General features: G+C 36.1%; 1 protein-coding gene across 4 annotated transcripts in view; it reads right to left on the reverse strand.

Moving 5' to 3' along the window:
• Positions 1–1,128: 1,128 nt before the first annotated feature.
• GOLGA4 (golgin A4) overlaps positions 1,129–21,047 on the reverse strand; it is a 122,063-nt gene continuing 102,144 nt past the window's right edge. For 3 of the 4 annotated variants that reach the window (XM_030812135.1, XM_030812133.1, XM_030812136.1), the window contains 4 exons: positions 20,496–20,599; positions 12,533–12,619; positions 6,402–6,464; positions 1,129–1,800 (listed from right to left, as the gene is read on the reverse strand). In XM_030812135.1, the coding sequence (XP_030667995.1) occupies positions 6,435–6,464; positions 12,533–12,619; positions 20,496–20,599 (221 nt within the window). In that variant the 3' untranslated portion in view covers positions 1,129–1,800; positions 6,402–6,434. The remainder of the gene's footprint in view (positions 1,801–6,401; positions 6,465–12,532; positions 12,620–20,495; positions 20,600–21,047) is intronic. The other variant, XM_030812134.1, reaches the window with a different exon arrangement.

Consider the following 21,047-nt stretch of genomic DNA (forward strand, 5'->3'; position numbering starts at 1 on the left):
CATTATTCTTAATCAAGGTGAAGTGAGTTTACTGCACCCCTTTCTGAAACAAGGGCTGCATAGCTGTACTAAAGAAAAATGAGCAACTCCTATATATTAAATGATTGCCACCCCTGCCCCCTAAATAAATATTTAAAATCCAGCTTGTTTGCTTTCTAAGGAGTTGGCAAACTACAGCCTGCAAGCCAAATCCAGCCTGAGACTTGCTTTTATAAAGTTTTGTTGGAACAAAGCTATGCTTTCATGCATTATCTATGGCTGCTTTTGCACTGAGAGCTGAGAGTTGAAAGGTTACAACAGAAACTATATAGCCTATAATACGTACTTTCTGGCCTTTATAGAAAAAGTTTGCTGCTCTGTTTGATCCTTCCTCTTTTAGACATGTGTGTCTCTACAAAAGGGTTAAAGAGAGAAAGTTGCATATGGATTTCACTGAGAGTCCACCATTTCTACCCTAGAAAAAGATAAGGATAAGAAGTCCTATCTGTTGTCAGAAACTCTTCGGTGGGGCAAAATTTTGCCAATTTAAGTAAACCATGATTTTAAAAACGAGGCCGGGGGAGTGGGGTGGGTGTGTGCTAAGAAGACCCTCTTCTCTTACTGGAATAGTAAAAGGAGTCAGCTGTGGGTTATGGGCAGATCCCTTGTTTATCTATCCCCCAGAGCTCCCCACTCTATCACAATGTAAGACACATCAGGAGAACTAAGGTCCAGACTGGCTGGAAAACTGAGATTCTATCTTGAGGCAGAGATTAGATAATACCTAGATATTGAGTATTGTATTTCCTAGAATATGAAGGGTGTGTGAAGCCCTGTGAACAGTACCCATCTCTCAGTGTGCAGAAATTTCTCTTTCACCAAGTTAAAAAATAATTCAAGTATGGTCTATTCCAGAGAGAGGAGGCATTCCCAAGTTGTCAGAATCCTAAAGCAGACATCATGGGGTATTTCTTATTTCCATGCTCCTTCTAACTTGGTCATACCAAATTTGAACGTGAAAATTCTTTTCAAATGCTCAGCATTTAGTTATATTGACAAATAATTCCTCACTAAATTCATTCAAATAGAATATGCATTCTTAACCATTTTAAAACAGATTTCAACTGAGGAAGAAGTACAATAAACAAATGTTATATAGTAAATAAACTTTATTTATCTGTTTCTCAGAGATGACACTGCCAACAATCACAGATTTGCATACAATACAGTTATGTATTGGCTATTCACAATTTACAGTAGTGTTTTTTCCTCTGAAAAATGTAAGTACAAAAGCTAAGTAAACAATGAGGTACTGCCATTTGGGATTTATTACATGTCTTAGCTTAAAGAACTGGTCTTTAGCAAATATTCAACAGATCAACCTGAATAAAATAGTCAATTAAATGCTCTAATTTATCAGAAAAAATCCACTAAGTTTCACCTCAAAATGTATTGCACAAGTCTTTTTAAAAAATCACCCTAAAAATAAATAGGAAAGGTAAGCCGTTCTTTAAAAAGAATGGATGAAAGGAATATTATGTAAGCCCATAAAGCAGATTAAGTTATCAAAATATCTTTTAAACAACATAAAACTCTTCCCAAGAGAAAATTGAAGAAAAAACTATCACCATTTCTCCACTGATAAAATCTATTTTGAAGGCAGTCTGCAACATATCTGTGGGCCAGATTTTTCTTGGTCTTTTGGCTACATGAGGGGCCCTGAATGACAACTTCATTCTCCAAGAGTAGCAAGTGTGGACAGTTTTCCAAGCAGCAGTCGTCCAATGTCACTCTTCTTCAAGATGAAGATCGGAGCCATGACTGGAAAAGAAAAAGGAAAAGAGAATAAAGAAAGGGAGGAAAAAAACCCAAAACATTTAGGTTAACTTTTTGGAATATATGCTTTTTCAAGTTTGAAATAAAATTCTATTCCATGGTCTAGAGACTGCAGTAAAGAGGCAGAAATAAGGCTGGGTGTGGTGGCTCATGACTGTAATCCCAGCACTTTGAGAGGCCGAGATGGGAGAATCACTTGAGGCCAGGAGTTCGAGACCAGCCTGGTCAACACAGCAAGACCCCATTCTAAAAAAAAAAAAAAAAAAAAAGTAGAAGTTGTCTAAATACTAAATCTTAACGGTATCCCCTAAAAATTAACATTCTTGCAATGATGCAAACCAACCTATAGTCAGCAATCCTGGAAAATGGCATTTCTAAGTGAAATTTGGAACTGCAACCATTTACCATATACTGAATGCTACCAGTTTATACAGTAACCCAGGAGTAAACATGCTGACTTGGCTGAATCTCACAAATATTGGATTGGAATTAAAGATGACAGGCTGGACACGGTGGCTCATGCCTATAATCCTAGCACTTTGGAAGGCCAAGGTGGGCAGATCACTTGAGGCCAGGAGTTTGAGACCAGCCTGGCCAACATGGCAAAACCCTGTCTCTACTAAAAATACAAAAAAATTAGCCGGCCGTGGTGGTGCTTGTAATCCCAGCTACTCAGGAGGCTGAGGCAGGAGAAATCACTTGAACCCAGGAGGCGGAGGTTGCAGTAAGCCGAGATCATGCCATCGCTCTCCAGCCTGGGCAACAGAGTGAAACTCTGCCTCAAAAAAAAAACAATAAAAAATAAAGAAGAGAAAGAGCTCTTTCCTCTTACCCAGTGTGCTGATTATTCTACATATTGCAATTCTCCCAGCATGACATAATAGCAAAAGACAAACAGCATTTTGGTGTGAAAATTTATGTCTCATCTGGAATTAAGAAATTTAATTTAAAAATTAAAAATAGCCTGGGTAACATAGTGAGATCCCATTGCTACAAAAAAATAGAAAAAATTAGGCAGGCATGATGGTGTGTGCCTGTAGTCCCAGCTACTCAGGAGGCTGAGGCAGGAGGATCGCTTGAGCCTGGGAAGTCAACGCTGCACTGTGACTGTACCACTGCACTCCAGGCTGGGCGACATAGTGACACCTTGTCTCAAAAAATAAATTAATTAGAAATGCTGGCTGGGCATGGTGGCTTACGCCTATAATCCCAGCACTTTGGGGAGATCAAGGTCAGAGGACTGCTTGAGACCAGGAGTTCAGGACCAGCCTGGGCAACATGGCAAGACTCTGTATCTACAAAAAAATTTTTTTTTTTTAAATAGCTAGGTGTGGTAGCATGTGCCTGTGGTCCCAGCTACTCAGAAGGCTGAGGCGGGAGGATTCCTCGAACCCAGGAGCTCAAGGCTGCAGTGAACTGTGTTCACGCCACTGCACTCTAGCCTGGTGTGACCATGATGGTGGGCAAAAAAAAAAAAAAAGCTATGACAAAGCCAAAGTGTTCCTCATAATGTTTCTCAAATGAAAATGCTGGCCAGGAGCAGCGGCTCACGCCTGTAATCCCAGCACTACGGGAGGCCGAGGCACGTGGATCACCTGAGGTCAGGAGTTCGAGACCAGCCTGGCCAACATGGTGAAATCCGGTCTCTACTAAAAATACAAAAAATAAGCTGGGTGTGGTGGCGGGCACCTGTAACCCCAGCTACTCAGGAGGCTGAGGCAGGAAAATCACTTGAACCTGGGAGGTGGAGGTTGCAGTGAGCCGAGATTGTGCCACTGCACTCTAGCCTGGGCAACAAGAGTGAAACTCCATCTCAAATATAAAAAAAAGAAAAGAAAAAGAAAATGCTAAAACCAGTAGTCACATCAAGGTATGAGTTTAAAATCCCATAAAAACAAATTACCAAGTAAGATTAATAGAGGCAAACTTTCCATATATATTAAGTGGATAGGGGGAGTTTTAGTCTTCTCAATTTGTAAATGAACAATGTGATTCACTACTCATAATGTACAACTAATAGTATATTATTTATAAAACTAGTTCAACAATCATGTTGAACTTTAGGTCCTAGGAACCTAAAGAAGATATCAACAAGATCTTCTGTTATATGTAAATTCCTTTGTCCATTTTTATTTTGAAACCTTAGCTTGATCTGTTGTGGGAAACAAAATTCAAGATCAGTTCAACAATGCTGCATCATGAAAGACAAAAAAGCTAGGAGAAGTTTTCTAGTTTAAAAAAGACTAGGAAAATATGACCACTAAATGCAATGTGAAATCTCTTGAGTGGATCCTGGATTCTAAAAAATTATGGGAGACATTATTTGGAAAACTGTAAAAAACTGAGTATTATGTACTATATATTAGTATTAGCTAATATTAAACTTCCTGAGTGTAATAACTGTACTGTATGTAGAAAAATGTCCTTGTTCTTAAAGATATATGCTAAAGTGCTTAGTTTATGTTTACAATTGTCAAATGCTTGCAAGCATGTCGGCAAGTAATTGCCAAATGTTACAAATGGGGAATAATATAAATGGAGAGAGAACAAGAGTGACAGCAAGTGAGAAAATCTGGCCAAACATTAATAGGTGAAGGGTATATGGGTGTTCATTGTACTATTTTTGCAAATCTTATGTCTGAAATGTTTCAAACTAAAAGTTGAGGAGACAATCAATTAATAGAAACGCTGCACAATATACACTTCCAGTGATAATTGATATTTAGCTGCAATAATATAACAAGTGCAATGCAGTATTTACAGTATTATTTTAAAAGGAAAACATTAAAACTTAATGGGTTAGCTATAGAATTTACAGTTTTTCAATGTTCACATTTATTATCAAAGTAACCTAATAAAACCACGCATTGTACTGCCAGCCATTGCAATGTGGATGACAAAAATAAGATAGTTCTGGATAATCGCTAAGGCAAATCAAATAATATATATTAAAATCAAAAGGAGGCTCAAATGAAGGTATAGAAGATTTTTAAAGATAAAAGCTTAGAGGGCCAGGCACAGTGGCTCATGCCTGTAATCCCAGCACTTTGGGAAGCCAAGGTGGGCAGATCATGAGGTCAGGAGATCGAGACTATCCTGAATAACACAGTGAAACTCTGTCTCTACTAAAAATACAAAAAATTAGCCAGGCATGGTGGCGGGTACCTGTAGTCCCAGCTACTCAGGAGGCTGAGGGAGGAGAATGGCGTGAACCCGGGAGGCGGAGCTTGCAGTGAGCCAAGATCGCACCACTGCACTCCAGCCTGGGTGACAGAGCGAGACTCCGTCTCAAAAAAAAAAAAAAAAAAAAAAAAAAAAAAAGCTTAGAGGCTGAGGTAGGAAGATCACTTGAGCCCAGGAGTTCGAGACCAGCCTATGCAAGATGGTGAGACCCCATCACTACAAAACAAAACAAAAAAATAAATAAAATAGGTGCCTTATAGTCCCAGTTACTTGGGAGGCTGAGGTGGGAGGATCCCTTCAGCCCAGGAGCTGAGGCAGCAGTGAGCTATGATCACACTACTGCACTCCAGCCAGGGTGATAAAGGCTCTATTTATTTAAAAAAAAAAAAAAAGTAAAAGCTTAAAAGAACGGAGAAATGTTATCTTGCCATTTTAAACCTTGATACTATTATTAGCTGGATATTAACAATCACTGTGAGTATTTATTTTAATTATAGTGAAGCCCTATTAATTGTGATGTTTTTGATTTTGTGAAAATTCTAGCAAAGGCTGAGGTAAAGATGTATGCTACATTTTCAAGGGGTGCTAAATCAACCTAATAGCATGAAAAATATGTAGAGATGAGGGGAGGGCGTTTAAATGATGAAGACAGTCAACTGCGTTGAAACGTTTCATATGCCTGCATTTCACTGTAATATGTTAATCAGACCTAATAGCATGAAAAATATGTAGAGATGAGGGGAGAGTGTTTAAATGATGAAGACAGTCAACTGCATTGAAACGTTTCATATGCCTGCATTTCACTGTAATATGTTAATCAGAAAGAATCATATTCAATTAAAGTAGGCTGCCTAACGGTCTCCTCAGGACAAATGTGTTGTCTTGTGTTAAACTGTCTGATCTCAGGAAGTAATAAAGCTGTAATTTAAAATCGATCTTACTAGTTTTCATTATTTCTGACTGGCCTTGACTCTACTTAGGCTTTACAGTATTTTGAATTCTCATGGAATATACCACTTCACTTTTATCTAGAAAATGATTTTTCATTTCTCTCTCACAATCATAATTTCAAAGTTCATTCTTGGAAAATTAAAAACAAAGGGAAAATAAGTTACATAAATACTTTTTTGGATTCTTTAACAAAATTTCAAAGAGCAATTTTCAAACTTTCAATTACTCTTTAAAGAAATGAAATTTCCTAAAATTATATAACTCTTACTGGTGGTAGTAATTTTTAACTATTATTGATCCATATAACAGAATGAACACAAAATACTTATATTAACCCATAGCATAATCATATATTCATTAAACAAGAGCAAAAGAATTCCAGCAAAATGGTTAGTATCATGCAACACATTTGATTTTTGCACAAAAGACACAAGACATTGTTCTTCACTCACCACATGCTAACTAAGCACAGACTGATGATTTACTCAGAAGATACCACTGCGAGGTGAAGTAAACTACAAAGCCAGGAAGAAAAAAAGCTTATTGGGTTAGTTTTAAGACTTAATATAACACATAGATTGTATGTGTATATGAAGTTCATAGGATTACAGACTGTACTTAAATTTTTCTCAAATCTCCCCAAATCGAGGGTGTACAGGCAAGGAATAAAGAATCTGTAATACCTCCCCCCATATCCTAGGTAAATATAATATTACATAGCTGAGATTTTATTTGCAACTTTCATTTAAAGACTTAAACAACATAATGAAAGGTGTACTGCATATTTTAAGTACATATTTACCAGCTAAATTATGGGGCGATTATTTGCTTTACAAAAGGATCTCTTTCATAATTCCATGAAAGTACACATTAAAATTTGATTTACATAATCTCAATTTACCCTAAAAAGTTTTTGGGAAAATGATGATGAATTTGAAGAGCCATGTGTCTATATGTTGAATTCTCATTCCTAACGTGTCAAGTTTATCACTGAATAACTCTCCTGTAATTCAACAATGTATCAGAAATGGTTTCAGGAATGGTGACCCAAACTGAAATTTCAATTTAAGGAAACTCAATCTCAAATACAGTTTTTACTGTGACAAACCTTAAATAAATTCTATGTCCCATTTTAAGATGGTCATTGTCCAAAATCATTAATTACCTTCACGGTGATTTAAAATGGCAGCATTAAAAACAAAGATTGCTTATAAAATCTGAGTCTATTCTTGGATAGTGTGGCCAACCTCGGAAACACCATTTTATTTATCTTTCATATTTAATGTAAAGTTAGTAAGAAGCAGCAAAACCAAAAGACAAGCTAGAAAATAATATGTGCAACACACACAACACAACGAGGTTAATATTCTCTCTGGCAGAAGTATACAAAATCCATGTATATGGATGTTCCCTATATCTGTGCTTGTTAAGTACTGAAAATCTTGAAAACAACATAAATAAATGGAATGAGGAGGAAACTGGTGAACTAAACTGTAGGACATCCATATAATCATACAATCAGCCATTGAAAAGAATGAGACCAATTTGTAATAAGGTGGAATAATATAAAAATATATTAAGTGAAAAAAGCAAGCCATTGCATACTCTCATTTTTATAAAATAAAATGAATGATAAAGGAGTAACTATAAATATGTAATTATACGGCTTAGAAAACATGGAGATATTCCCCAAACTGTTCACAGAGATGATACTGGCATAGCAGAAGTAGTCTGGAGGCTGAAGATCATGAGGGACTCCCTTTCTATGTTTCTGGCTTATAATATTTTTTCTAGTGATTACGTATTACCTAAATTCTACCAATACTAGAATCAAAACCAATCTCAAGAAAACACATATGTATTTGACATGTGCAATATTTTCTATAATGTGTCAGTTTTATTTGTATGTGTTTCCTGAACCCGCCTTGCATGCATCTTCTGAGCCTATGCAGAGGGAAAGGGTAAACCTCGTGTGGGAATGGAAAACTTTTGTACCTACCAATGCTGAAAAGTTCTGATGATTTTATTAATTCGGAGGAAATTTTGAAAATTCCAACAGGGGAAGAAAATGAGACGTTAAGAGAATACAAGACTGGTCCAGGGCAAGGACTGATGAAGAACTATATACACCACCAAGGATCAGTGTGAAAGCAAAGTTGAAGGAGAGTCAACAGAAGAGCAATTGAAAAAGATGACTAGAATAGACAGAGAACACAAACAAGCCAACCTTCTCCATCAAAGAGAAATTTTCTTTAATGGAGTCATCAAGAAAACAGTGATGTCCATTTATGTCATTACATTTTGCTAGCACTCTAAAGAGAAAAATGTCTAAGAAAAGTTTTAGAGGGGTTTCCATAAAACAAAGGAATCTCTCAATTCTGAGATGACTTGTTACCCAATTACAATAAACTTTCCTAAAGAAATTATCTTAAATAATGTAATAATACTCTCCTTTTAAAAAAAATCAGGATGTACTTCTAGGGCAGTTTTATTCAATAAAAACACAAACAATTAGATGAGCCAAGAACTTATGTATTCACTCTTGCCCATACTGTGCTACTCGAATATCCAGTCTACTCTGGCCATCTAAACTACCTAAACCATCATAAAATGAAATAGCAAGGTATAGTAAACTAAAAATTGAGAGGAGGGGAAAAAAGCCGTTCTAGGAAAAACAGAGATATGTGCATTTGGTATGTGCATTTTGTTTTAACTTCTGCCTGCTGTTTAGAAGGCAATTCTTTTTCCTACTTGAAACAAATCTAAAACAAGATTTTATACGTTGTCGGGAAAGAAACCTTAGAGATCGTATAATCCAACAATCTCATTTTACCAATGAGGGTCAAAAATATGAAAACGGTTTGCTCTAAGTTATACAGCTGTCAAGCTGTTGAGATCTAGGCTCTCATCTCAGCAATATCACATGTGGCTGGCACTCTAAGGTACCGAAGCTGGAGATGGGGGCATTTTGTGGGTTGGTGTCATCGTGTGACTTGATCCTCCTACTGAGGTCTCTAATGGCTTTTCTTATACACATCAATGATTTACCTTTCCAGTCTCTTTTTCCAGAAAAGACTAGTTCTACACATTGCTACAAGGAGGCTAAATAATTATCACCACCATCCCTACATTATCACTCAGCGCAGGCAACTGTACTCTGGTTCCCCGACAATCCTAACAAGATTATGTTAGTCTTGTGAAGAAAAGAGACTCTGAGAATTGCCTGAGTTTCCATAGCAAGTCAACAAAGGACTAAGATTCTTTCCCTATACACCAAGACCCTCAAATAAGCCAGACTGTAATTATGCTGTATAATTTAACCTTACTTAACAGATAGTGATTTCTCATCTATAAAATCTACTCTTGAGACTAGGTTAAACTCTGAAAACAGTAATAATTTGTATCCTGTAATGAGGTTTTTTAAATAAAGAGTATAAAACTCACTGAAGAGAGGGAAGTATAGTAAAGATAAGATATATTGAAAAGTACCTCACCAGCAGTCATAGAAAGCTTTTGATTAGTGCTACAAATAAACATATAATCATCATGGTCAAAAAGCAAAAGTTTTAAAATGTATTCCTCTGATAATACCCGATAAATAATGTAAAAACTAACATGGGCTGCACACTGTCAACACAAAGTATAATCCAACTCTTGCAAGCATCCCAAATATTAATTTGACAGAGGGGGCAGCTCGGCAAATGTTTTAGGTTTGTTTTGGTTTTCTTATGCCAGCTTTTCAGCCCTTAGGCAAAAATAACAAAACACTTAGGGTTGCTGATTTTAACAGAAGTGAAACCATAGCTGCACAGTTACAAAAACTTACGGAAAAGATCCATTTGAAGCATACATTTAAAATTAATGTGATTAAATCATTTAAAAATGATTATTTAATAAACTCCTAAAGTTTTGTTTTCTACACATTTCATCATGTGCACTTTCTATTGGAAAAAGAAAAGTCATTTTCATACCAGTGTTTTGTTCTAGCGAGCTACAGCTCAATGGACAGGGATATGAAATTAGCTGAAATTTCTTCAAGAGACTAGTTCAAAGACAGTGATTCTTATTGCTCATTTTATGAATGATGGCAATCTCTGACAAAGGTAACTCTTGCTTCAACTTTCTTATACTCGTGAAACAATCATGAGTCACATTATCAAGTATCAAGAATCTCCTTAAACTGACAAAAGCTGACTCAAATTGATTAATTCATGTCATCTCATCTCGTATTTTGGGGCCTTCCTCATTTCATGTTCATCATAAAATTTCATATTTCCTAAGCATCTTTTTTTATTATTTGAATATTACTTAAGCATATCTTTTTATTCATGTATGAATGGATATTACCCCTTCCCCCTAAAATTAAAAGTTCCACAAGGTCAACAACCAATGTCTTCCGTATCTTCTATTTTCCTATATTTCCCATAACAACTAGAAGAGTAGATGACTGTTGACTGAACTTATTCATTAAGCAAGAGATAATGATGGATGAGACTTTGCTTAAAGGAGTAGTAGAAAAGTAGAACATTGTTTCTGGGCAGGTCAGCCTCTGGGATAAAGGAAGATTCTTTCAGGAAGGATAAATCAGCTATCATTTCATCCCTACCTAGAATGAATACCACTGTATTCAGAAGAAAACAGTCTGTTTTTCAAAGACTTTTCTTTTTTTTAAGTTAAACTTAACAAAAAGAAACCTTTTTTGTCTGCTTTAAGAGTTTTATCGATTCACTACCTACATTTACCAATTTGATTTGTTTTTCATCAAAGCAAATCAACCAAAGACTACACATGTATATGGAATGAAGGGGAATGTTTCCTACCACATTTGCTAGAGCAGTGACTTAGGATGAGTCTACACTATATAGCAAATCCTGAGAAAATGCAGTAAAAGTAAAGTTTGCCATATTCCAACATCAAGATGATAAAGCAGCTATGGGAGAATGAATAAAGATAACTAAATAAAAGCCCTTTGATATCATTTAAAATTATTTTCTTAAACTGGACCATAATGACAAAATTATGTCAACAGGCTCAAACTACATTAGAAATTTTTATCTTCATAAAGATATTTTACTCAGTAAAGGAAAAATTTCTACTCATGAATACAAAATTTCATGCTTGTAGAATTAGATGTTCATTATAATTTAAAACAACATTCTCTCTTTTGATGAACGTATACATTATAGTGACATATTTCTTTATCAAAAATATTCATAAGCAGAAATGGGAACTAGAGCAATGCTTTTCAGGCTACTAAATGCCAGGGAGTGGCGGAGGAGGGATTTTTACAAAAAACAATTAAATGCTAACCAAAATAATAGCAAATGCCTCAGAAAATAGGCAATAAGTATATAATACAATACAATATACAATGAAGCATTGGGACAAAAGTCAGGAATGCTAGAATGAGCTTAGAGGAGACCAAGAAGAAGTGGTCAGAATGTGCCTGAGACATTGGGGTCCCTTCAGGGATGAACTTGTGCAGAGTCAGAGGAACTTCATAAGAGGCTGTTAAGTGCAAGAGGTATTATTTAGCTGGGAGGGGGAAAACCCCTCCATCTAGGCCATCCCCAGATTTTTGGTTGAGTTCTATGAGTTAGAACCAGAACAAACCAGAACAAATAGGTGATCATGTAGAGAAGGAGATTTGGGCCCAAGAGAATCAAGAACTTTTGTAAGAAAACAATCTGTTGGGATACGATGAGATACCTTGGGACTTACTGACTTATGCTCTTTATTGGAGATGCTCAGACACATGCTAACCCACCATTAAGGAAAAGATGTTGGCTTGCTTTAGTGAGGAGAGAGAGAATAAAACCAGTGCTGGTATGATGAAATAGGTAAAGAGATTGGGAGGAGAAGGGTATTCATGGAGGGCTCTGCAGGCTACTATCAAGACAAGGAAAGAAAGCAGAAAGAGAGAGCTGAAGGCAGGACCCAAATTTTTCAAGTTTCACACTCTGCCTAGAATGGATCTTGTTAAATTACTGGCCCAGGGCAAAAATAACTTTGGCATGGAGAATTTTTTATAATTTACAAAGTGTGTGTTTCTTTCATTTTTCAGTTACAGCTGACTTCACACTATGTTTTTAAAAATAATTCAGTTGTTTGTCTGATTTCCCCCAAAAGGTATCAAAAGCTCAAGAATGCTTAAATTCTTTCACCCAGAATTAATGTATTTGGAAATCAACTGGAATGCAATAAAGAACTGTAATATATAAATCATCTAACACGATGATATAATTTGGTTTAAAAAATTATTACTGGATATACCAGAACAAATGTCTTTTCCATCCTTTCCATAAACAGCTCAAGTTCTGGAAATCCCATATAGCATACATATATGGGTGTCAACCTCTTATATGGTATTAAATTAGACTCTTCCTTCCCTTGAGGGCATCCATTCACATTTATCCTTGGTTAAATTTCTTAGTGTAAATTCACTCTCATTTTTCAGGATATGATATAATAAAGATTTGAAATCTTAAAATTTATTTTACCAACTCAAAAGTCCTTATAAATGAGATAGAATATAAACAGATGGGATATCATCTTCTATCTAGAGCCCACTTCTAGAACTTACCATTAGCCGAGCATCTTCTCTTTCCAAAATTTTCTGAGTCTGATCATCAGGGAACTTCAGTACGGTGGTTATAACTTTTGCCATGGTCTACAGGAAAAACAAGAGATGATCACTAACAGACAGTGAAGCACATAAAGTCTCAACCCATTCTGACATGTTCTGCTGGTGGGATTCTTTAGTGCTCTCAATGAAAGCCACAAACAAAGAAGTATGATGTGAAGGTATTAGTCAAGGATATAACAACACTAGAAATTCAATTTAAAAGGACTCCTTACAATGTCTAGATTTATATTATTTTAACAAGATGCATTTACAATAGCATGAAGCTATATAAAATTCTAATGCTCTTGGCCCCTTTGTTTACTAAAATAAAACTTTATTACATATTCATTTTAAAAGGCTTATTTGCAGAAATCTATCTAGTAAGTGTTGTATTGCCAAAACATATGTTCTAAATAATCAGATTTTAAATACCCCCCATGTTCAGCTTTAACTAAATCACATCATATATCTCATAAACACGGCTACTGCATGAACATGAACATGCTCGGTAAGTATTTTTCAAGACATGCAGCACATCAACCTAATAGGAATACAAATTACATTTTAAATAAACACAAGATGTTTTATTTGGTAGAAAACATGATGAATCAAAACATTACACATGGTGGCTTGCAAAACAAGATCATAAATTGTGCAGATCTAAATAAATATACCGTAAGTCAGACTGTCACCCATAAGCTCCTGGAAAATTCTCCTCAAAGGTTGAAACTCCCTATTTTGTATCAAATGTTTTGAGGGAGACAGAGAGGAAAGAAGATACCACTTATGAAATAAGTAGGATAACAACTTCAGTGCTTACATACAAAATCAGGTGGTAGTATTCTCCTAAAGATTCCTACAGTGGATGGGAGGGTAGCCCAGAAAACTGACTCTAACATTCCTTGATCATAGTTACATAGACTTTGTGTATGGGGGAAGGGAGAAGGGTGGAAGTGATCTGGGGAAGGTCATTAAGGAAAAGATAATATAGTTACCCAAAAATTTTGGAGACTCACGTCATTAGGAAAAAAAGTATCATAATTATTTCCAGGAAGGAAAGGAACTAACTTTTTTAAAGCTCCTATCATATACTAAGTCTAGGCAAGACACTTCACATATTTCCAATACTTATTTCTACTAACAGATAAACTAATACTGTTCCCCATTCACAAATCCCACACATGGCAAGACTTTAGTTTCAGACCTCTTCTTCCTTTTATCTTTCATCTTCTGCCATTTTGGTAATAAAAAAAGTTCAGTTGGGTATGGTGGCTATCAACTGTAATCCCAATACTTTGGGAGACTGAGGTGGGAGGATCGCTTGAGTCCTAAAGTTTGAGACTAGCCTGGGCAACATAGTGAGACCCCCATCTCTACAAAAAATTTCAAAAATTAGCCAGGATTATGGCTATTTTATTTATGGCTATCTCCACAAAAAATTTTAAAAATTAGTCAGGTGTTATGGCTCATGTCTATTACAAGCTACTTGGGAGAGGTGAGAGAATTGCTTGAATCCAGGAATTTGAGGTTGCAGTGAACTATGATCACACCGCTGTCACTCAGGTGACAGAGTAAGACCCTGTCGTTAAAAATACAACAACAATAATAAATATATATATATATATATATATATACACACACACACACACACATACATATTTAAGACAACTCAGCTCTTGGAAAATTCCGAAGGCATTTTACAAAAACCCTCATCATTTAAATTGTACTGCCCAGACAGAACAGAATCTGTGTGTTAAACTGAAGTCTAGAAACTAAGTACAGGCATACCTCATTCTATTGCGCTTCACTTTACTGAGCTTCACAGAAAGTGTTTCTTGGTTTTTGGTTTTGTTTTTATTTTACAAATTGAAGGTGTGTGGGAATCCTTTGTCAAGCAAGTCTATCGGTGCCATTTTTCTAGCGTGTGATCACTTTATATCTGTGTCACATTTTGATAATACTTGCAGTATTTCAAATCTTTTCATTATTATAATATCTGTTACTGTGCTCTGTGACATGTTGATGTTATGATGGTCACTGTATTTGATGTTATGATGGTCACTGTATTTGGGCACCACAAACCATGCCCACATAAGAAGGTGGACTTAATCCAAAAATGTTGTTTGTGTTCTGCTGAGCCCCCATCTCTTTCCCTTTTCTTGGGATTCTCTATTCCCTGAGTCACAATAATATTGAAATTAGGCCAATTAATAACCCTACAATGGTCTGTAAGTATGCAAGTAAAAGGAAGAGTCGTATGCCTCTCACTCTGAATCAAAAGATAGAAACTATTAAGTTTAGTGAGAAAGGCATTTTGACAGCCAAGAGAGACTGAAAGCTAGGCCTTGTATGCCAGTTAGCCAAGTTGTAAACGTAAAACAAAAGTTCTTGAAAGGAAATTAAAAGTGCTACTTCAGTGAACACACGAATCAGAATGAAATAGCCTTATTTCATTTAGTGGTCTGGATAGAAGTTTGGAGAAAGTTTTAGTGGTCTGAAGAACAAACCAGTAACAACATTCCCTCAGCCAAACCCTAATCCAGAGCAAGGCCCTAACTCCCTTCAATTCTACGAAGGCTGAGGGAAGTGAGAAAGCCGTAGAAGAAAAGTTTAAAGCTAAAAGACCGGTTCATGAGATTTAAGGAGAGAAGACATCTTCATATCATAAAATTGCCAGGTAAAGCAGTGACATGATTTGGCTCTGTCCCCACCTCAAATCTCATCTTGAATTGTAGTTCCCACAATCCTCATGTGTTGTGGGAAGGACCCAGTGGGATGCAATTGAATCATGGGCACAGTTACCCCCATGCTGCTGTTCTTGTGATAGTGAGTGAATTCTCATGAGATCTGATGGTTTTATAAGCGGCTTTTCTCCCTTTTGCTGGGCACTTCTTTCTGCCATCATGTGAAGAAGGATGTGTTTACATCCCCTTCCACCATGATTGTAAGTTTCCTAAGGCCTTCCTCATGTCATTAGTTCAGCCCTGCAGAACTGTGAGTCAATTAAACCTCTTTCCTTTATAAATTACCCATTCTCAGGTATGTCTTTATTAGCAGCCATGAGAAGGGACTAATACAAGCAGTAAGTGCTGATGGAGAAGGTACAGCAAATTACCCAGATCTATCTAAGATAACTGATGAAGATGGTTACACTAAACAACAGATTTTCAGTGTAGATGAAACAGCCTTCTACTTGAAGAAAATGCTATCTAGGACTTACACAGCTAGAGAGGAGAAGTTCAACAGCTTCAAAGCTTTAATACATAGCTCGCTCTCTTGTTAGAGGCTAGTGCAGCCTGTGACTCTCTGTTGAAGGCAATGCTCATTTACCATTCCAAAGATCCTAGGGCCCTTCAGAATTATGCTAACTCTACTCTGCCTGTGCTCTAGAAATGAAACAAGGCCTGGATGACAGCACACCTGTTGACAGCACACCTGTTAACAGCATGGTTTTCTGAATATCTGAAGCCCACTGTTGAGACCTACTGCTCAGAAAAATAGATTCCCTTCAAATATTAGTGCTCATTGATAATGCACCTGGTCACCCAGAAGCTCTGATGTGGAGATATGCAAGATTAAATTGTTTTATGTCTAACACAACATCCATTCTGCAGTCCATGGATCAAGAAGTAATTCCAACTTTCAAGTTTTCTTATTTAAGGAATATATTTTATAAGGCTATAGTGGCCATAGGTACTGATTCCTCTCATGACGGTGGGAAAAGTGAAGAACCTCTGAAAAGGATGCACTGTTCTAGATGCCACTAAGAACATTGATGATTCATGGGAAGAGATCAAAATGTCAACATTAACAGGGGTTTGGAAGAAGATTCCAACTTTCATGGATGATTTGGAGGGATTCAAGACTTCAGTGGAGGAAGAAGCTATAGATACAGTGCAGCTATCAAGAGAACTAGAATTAGAAGCAGAGCCTGAAGACATGACTGGATTGCTGCAATCTCATGATAAAACTTTAATGGATGAGGAGTTGCTTCTTATGGATGAACAAAGAAGTGGTTTCTTGAGATGGAATCTACTCCTGGTGAAGATGCTGTGAACAGTGTTGAAATGACATCAAAGGATTTAGAATATTAAATAAACTTAGTTGATAAAGCCACAGCAGAGTTTGAGAGAACTGACTACAATTTTGAAAGAAGTTCTATGGTGGGTAAAATTCTATCAAACATGCTCATGAAAGGAACTGTCAACTGATATGGCAAACGTCATTGCTGTCTTAGGAAAATGCCACAGACACCCCAATCTTCAGCAACCACCACTCTGATTACTCAAGAGCCATAAACATCGAGGTAATATCCTCCACTAGCAAAAATATTATGACTTGCTGAAGGCTCAGATGAATGTTAGCATTTTTTTAGCAATAAAGTATTTTTAAATTAAGGTATATACTTTTTTGAGACAAAATGCCTATTGAATACTTAATAGGCTACAGTATGATATAAATGTAACTTTATATGCACTGGGAAACCAAAATAATTTGTGTGATTTGCTTTATTGTGATATTCATTTATTGCAGTGGTCTAGAACTGAACCCGCAATACCTGCGAGGTATGCCTGTAAATATGTGGCATGAAATGGCAAGAGAAATATGAAGTAGTAACCATTTCAGTTTTTTCTTTTTAGTAATAACCTGAAGCAGTTTCTGGTATACTATCAATAAAGGTTTTTTTATAAGTACCAAAAAATCTAAAATTCAGGGATTCACAATTACAGGAGGCATTTCTCTAATATCAATACCACGTAAAGCTCCAAGTACCAAAAAGTCCATTTATATTTACTAAGAAACAACATATACATGCATGCACAAGCATGTTTGGGGAAAAAAAATAGCTGTGGCTAGTTGTCTCTTCGTATTTCTAGACAACATTAAATGGTAAACCCACCTCTAAATTCATCAGTGAATCTGCAGCTCATTACCCAGTAAAGAGTTAAAAGCTCGTCCCTGGCTTGCCAGAAAACACTTTAATGGACAAGCCCAGGCTCTTTGCCACACCTTGGAAAAGATGTCAGACTGTCTACTCTACATACAATATCCTCAGGCCCTGGGAAGTAAGGAAAAGTTCAAATGAGCCACCTGATTTAGAAGTGACCTCTCCTGCCAGGTATTCCTTAGGGAGAGGCATCTTCAATAAAGCTTGGGATGAGAAACACTTTATGTTGAAAAGAATAGACTGAATTTCAGGTTCAGTATTAGCATGGAGGATCAAAACCCAAGAAAAAGAAAGTATACAGACAGAAGGAAGGAAGGGAACTTACTTAACTCCATACTACAAGAACGTATGTACTATATATAGTCTTCTTTTAAAAGTCATCTGCCTCATAAAATAAAGAACACTGTGTACAAAAGCAGATGAAGAAACACAGGTGAGAAGACATATGAATCCTGCTAGACAAGAAACAACTGCAGATGGTAATCAAATCACAAAGGGCACAACATACTCCAACTTATTCTAAAATCACAACCTGGTCTCCATTTCAAATTCTTTGTTAATGTATAGAAATTGGGCAAACCCTCAAAAGACGTGTCTAAAAACAGCTCTGATCTTGTCAATCCCTACTTGAAAATTTTCAGGGCTACCCCCTCCCAATACCTACAGGTAAAACTCTGAAAACATTCAAGGCCCTGTACTCTCTGTGCAGCCTTAAGCTAAATTACTTCCCCTTCATAAATTCAATGTTTTAGTTGGACCAGGCTACTTATGATTTTAAAAACCCACACTCTGTTTCCTGCCTGAAACCTTCTGTCTGGGCCACCCCTCCACCATTTGGGCTTATCTATCAAAATCTAACATCCCCCCTTAAATCCCAGTATACACACCACCTCCTCCATGATGTTCTCCTTGATCTTCTCACAGGTAAATATGAGGATTCTGTTTCTGTCTTACAGCACTTATTACATTCATCATCACATCATGGTTAAGTGAGAACAGTTCCCTTCCTTACTGCACAGTGAACGTCTTAAAGTTAGAGATGGTATCAAATGTCATCTTGCTATCTACCATGGTGATAAAGGGCCATGCTCAATAAATGTGCAGCAACTTAAAAGTAAATACCTAGTACCAATTTTCTATTTGCCTATAAAATGTGATGGCAGAATGATAGACTGCTCTTAATTTTTAGAGCCAGAAAAGGAGAATCAATGCTGAAGATAAAGAGGAGAGAGAGCACTACTCATCAACACAAATTCCCAGCCAGCTTATTAGATGGGGCTCCTTGTGCCATGGGACATCCCTTTCAGCTAATTCCCAAGTCATACTCTAAGATTAATTGCAGAGCCCTGAAGCACAAGCTTAGACTTGGCTGAATTCGTACTGCCCCATAAGCCTCTTATGCTTATGCTAGGTCTTTCTTCAGGGTAGTTAAACTCTGTAGCTGTCTCATCTCACATACATTCATAACCTTCAGAAGAAACAGGTTAAGGCAGTCTGTCTCTCCATTTCACAGATCAAGAAAAAGCTAAATAAATTATTCAGCAACAACCCTTGCATCATAGCTTTAGATTCACTAATGAGCCAAGGTAGCTAAAGTTCTGAGAAGCTTTTTGTTTTTTAAAGATATGCCTCTCCTACCCACCCCCAATACAATAACAAGGTAACTTTAAACTATCTATCCACCTCAAATATCCCCCCACAGGGACATAATATACCCTGTATTTGAGGTGAGATAGTGTATGTCACATAAGGACATAATAAGAGAAAGCTGTACTTCATTAGTTTTGTTTTTAAAAGATAAGGAGAAAATTAGTTTTAGCTACCCTTGAACTTTTTGAAAAATGGCATTGAGGAAAAACAAAGACACTGAATTGCTGTGATTTAATATCTCCCTTCTGTGATACATGTTCACAATATTAGATATTACTTTAACTTGATAAAATGAAATGTGATTTCTACAGATATTAAGGATTCAAATGACTTCTAACCCACTCCTGGTATTTAGTTGAATCTCCAATCTATACATTTATCATATTCTTTTAAGATATTTCCTTTTATAATATTATTTTAAGATATTTGCTTTTTAGGTTTTAAATATATTTGCCAAATCAGTGCTTGAACCTGCTTAGTATCCTATGACTCAGCAACTCCCACACACCCATACGTTAAAACACTGATTGCTTTCGAGCACAGAAAATTCATTATCCCATTCTCAGCCAAGACACACAGACAATTAAAATTCCATGAAGGTAAAAAATGTCAAAAAAACAGAAACTGCTTTAAATGAAAAATTTTGTTTGAAGAAAGGCTCATGAATTTCCCTAGAAGCATTTAACTCAATTCAATATATATTTACCAATGTCCAATATAAGGCTCTTTTTAAAACACTGCAAGGGATACAAATAAGAATAAGACAAGACTCTGCCTTTAAGAACCTTACAATAAATGCAACGTTCTAGAAAACAAATTAGCCAAGCATTGTTACTTATATGGGGTAATTTTTAAATGATCAATATTCCACAAGTGCAGAATGATTTTCTTACAGTAACTAAAGTACAATGTGTCTAAATCTCTCTAGGTAGCTAATAATTATGACTATTTCCAATATTATCCACAATGTCCTGAAGTCTCCTTGAAAATGAAATCTATTCTTCTAACTTAAAGATATGAAGTCAAGAAGAAAAAAAGCCACAGGGTTCACAAATTATTTTTATGTTAATGAAATTTTAATGTTTAGTGTTCAGTGTTACCCAATAGTATTTTAAAGATTAATATTTTATAAATGTAACAAATATAAGCAAGATCCACCAATTCACTTTGTAAACTAAGAGCAATAAAATAATTATCTATTACCTACCATTAGCATGTCTGATTTGCTAATAGTAAACATATGGCATTCACGTGTGTATTAAAAGTGGAACATATTTCTTTTAAAATTAAGCCACACACCAAATCACGAGACATGATTTATACCTTAGTCTCACGACCCATCATATACTCAAAAAGCACTTTTCGCAAATACTCAAATTCGGTAGGTTCTCCAAAGAGTGAGACATCAGTATGGTACAAATTGCCACCTGTCAAATAAAAAATAGATCAAACTGTAAAGACAAAACCAGGTAAACTACTTATTACTTATAAAAATAGATTTAAAAAACAACCAATGGAACAAACAGAGGCATCACTTTTATATTGTATCATATTGCACTGTATACACATGCACACTAAACATTCCAATTACTATTTTAGTCTTGGAATTGAAAACAAGAATTACTATAACAATTTTATTTCTCACATCTTTTTCTCTTCCTCCTCTTTCTTCTGGCCTTTTATTGTAATTGTACATTACTTTGGGTTTAGAATTTAAATAACCATTTGTTATAGTGAAAACAAACTGTGTTATGTGTCATTTACATATGTCTGATGAGCAAAATCTTAAAAGTCAGACAATACAAAGCACTGGTGAGAATGTGAAACAATGGAGAGTAGTGTACTACTAGGAGAGGAAACTGAAAACAAGCACTA

This window comes from Nomascus leucogenys, chromosome 4 (genome assembly GCF_006542625.1).
Source record: "Nomascus leucogenys isolate Asia chromosome 4, Asia_NLE_v1, whole genome shotgun sequence".
NCBI classification, from domain to species: Eukaryota; Metazoa; Chordata; class Mammalia; order Primates; family Hylobatidae; genus Nomascus; species Nomascus leucogenys.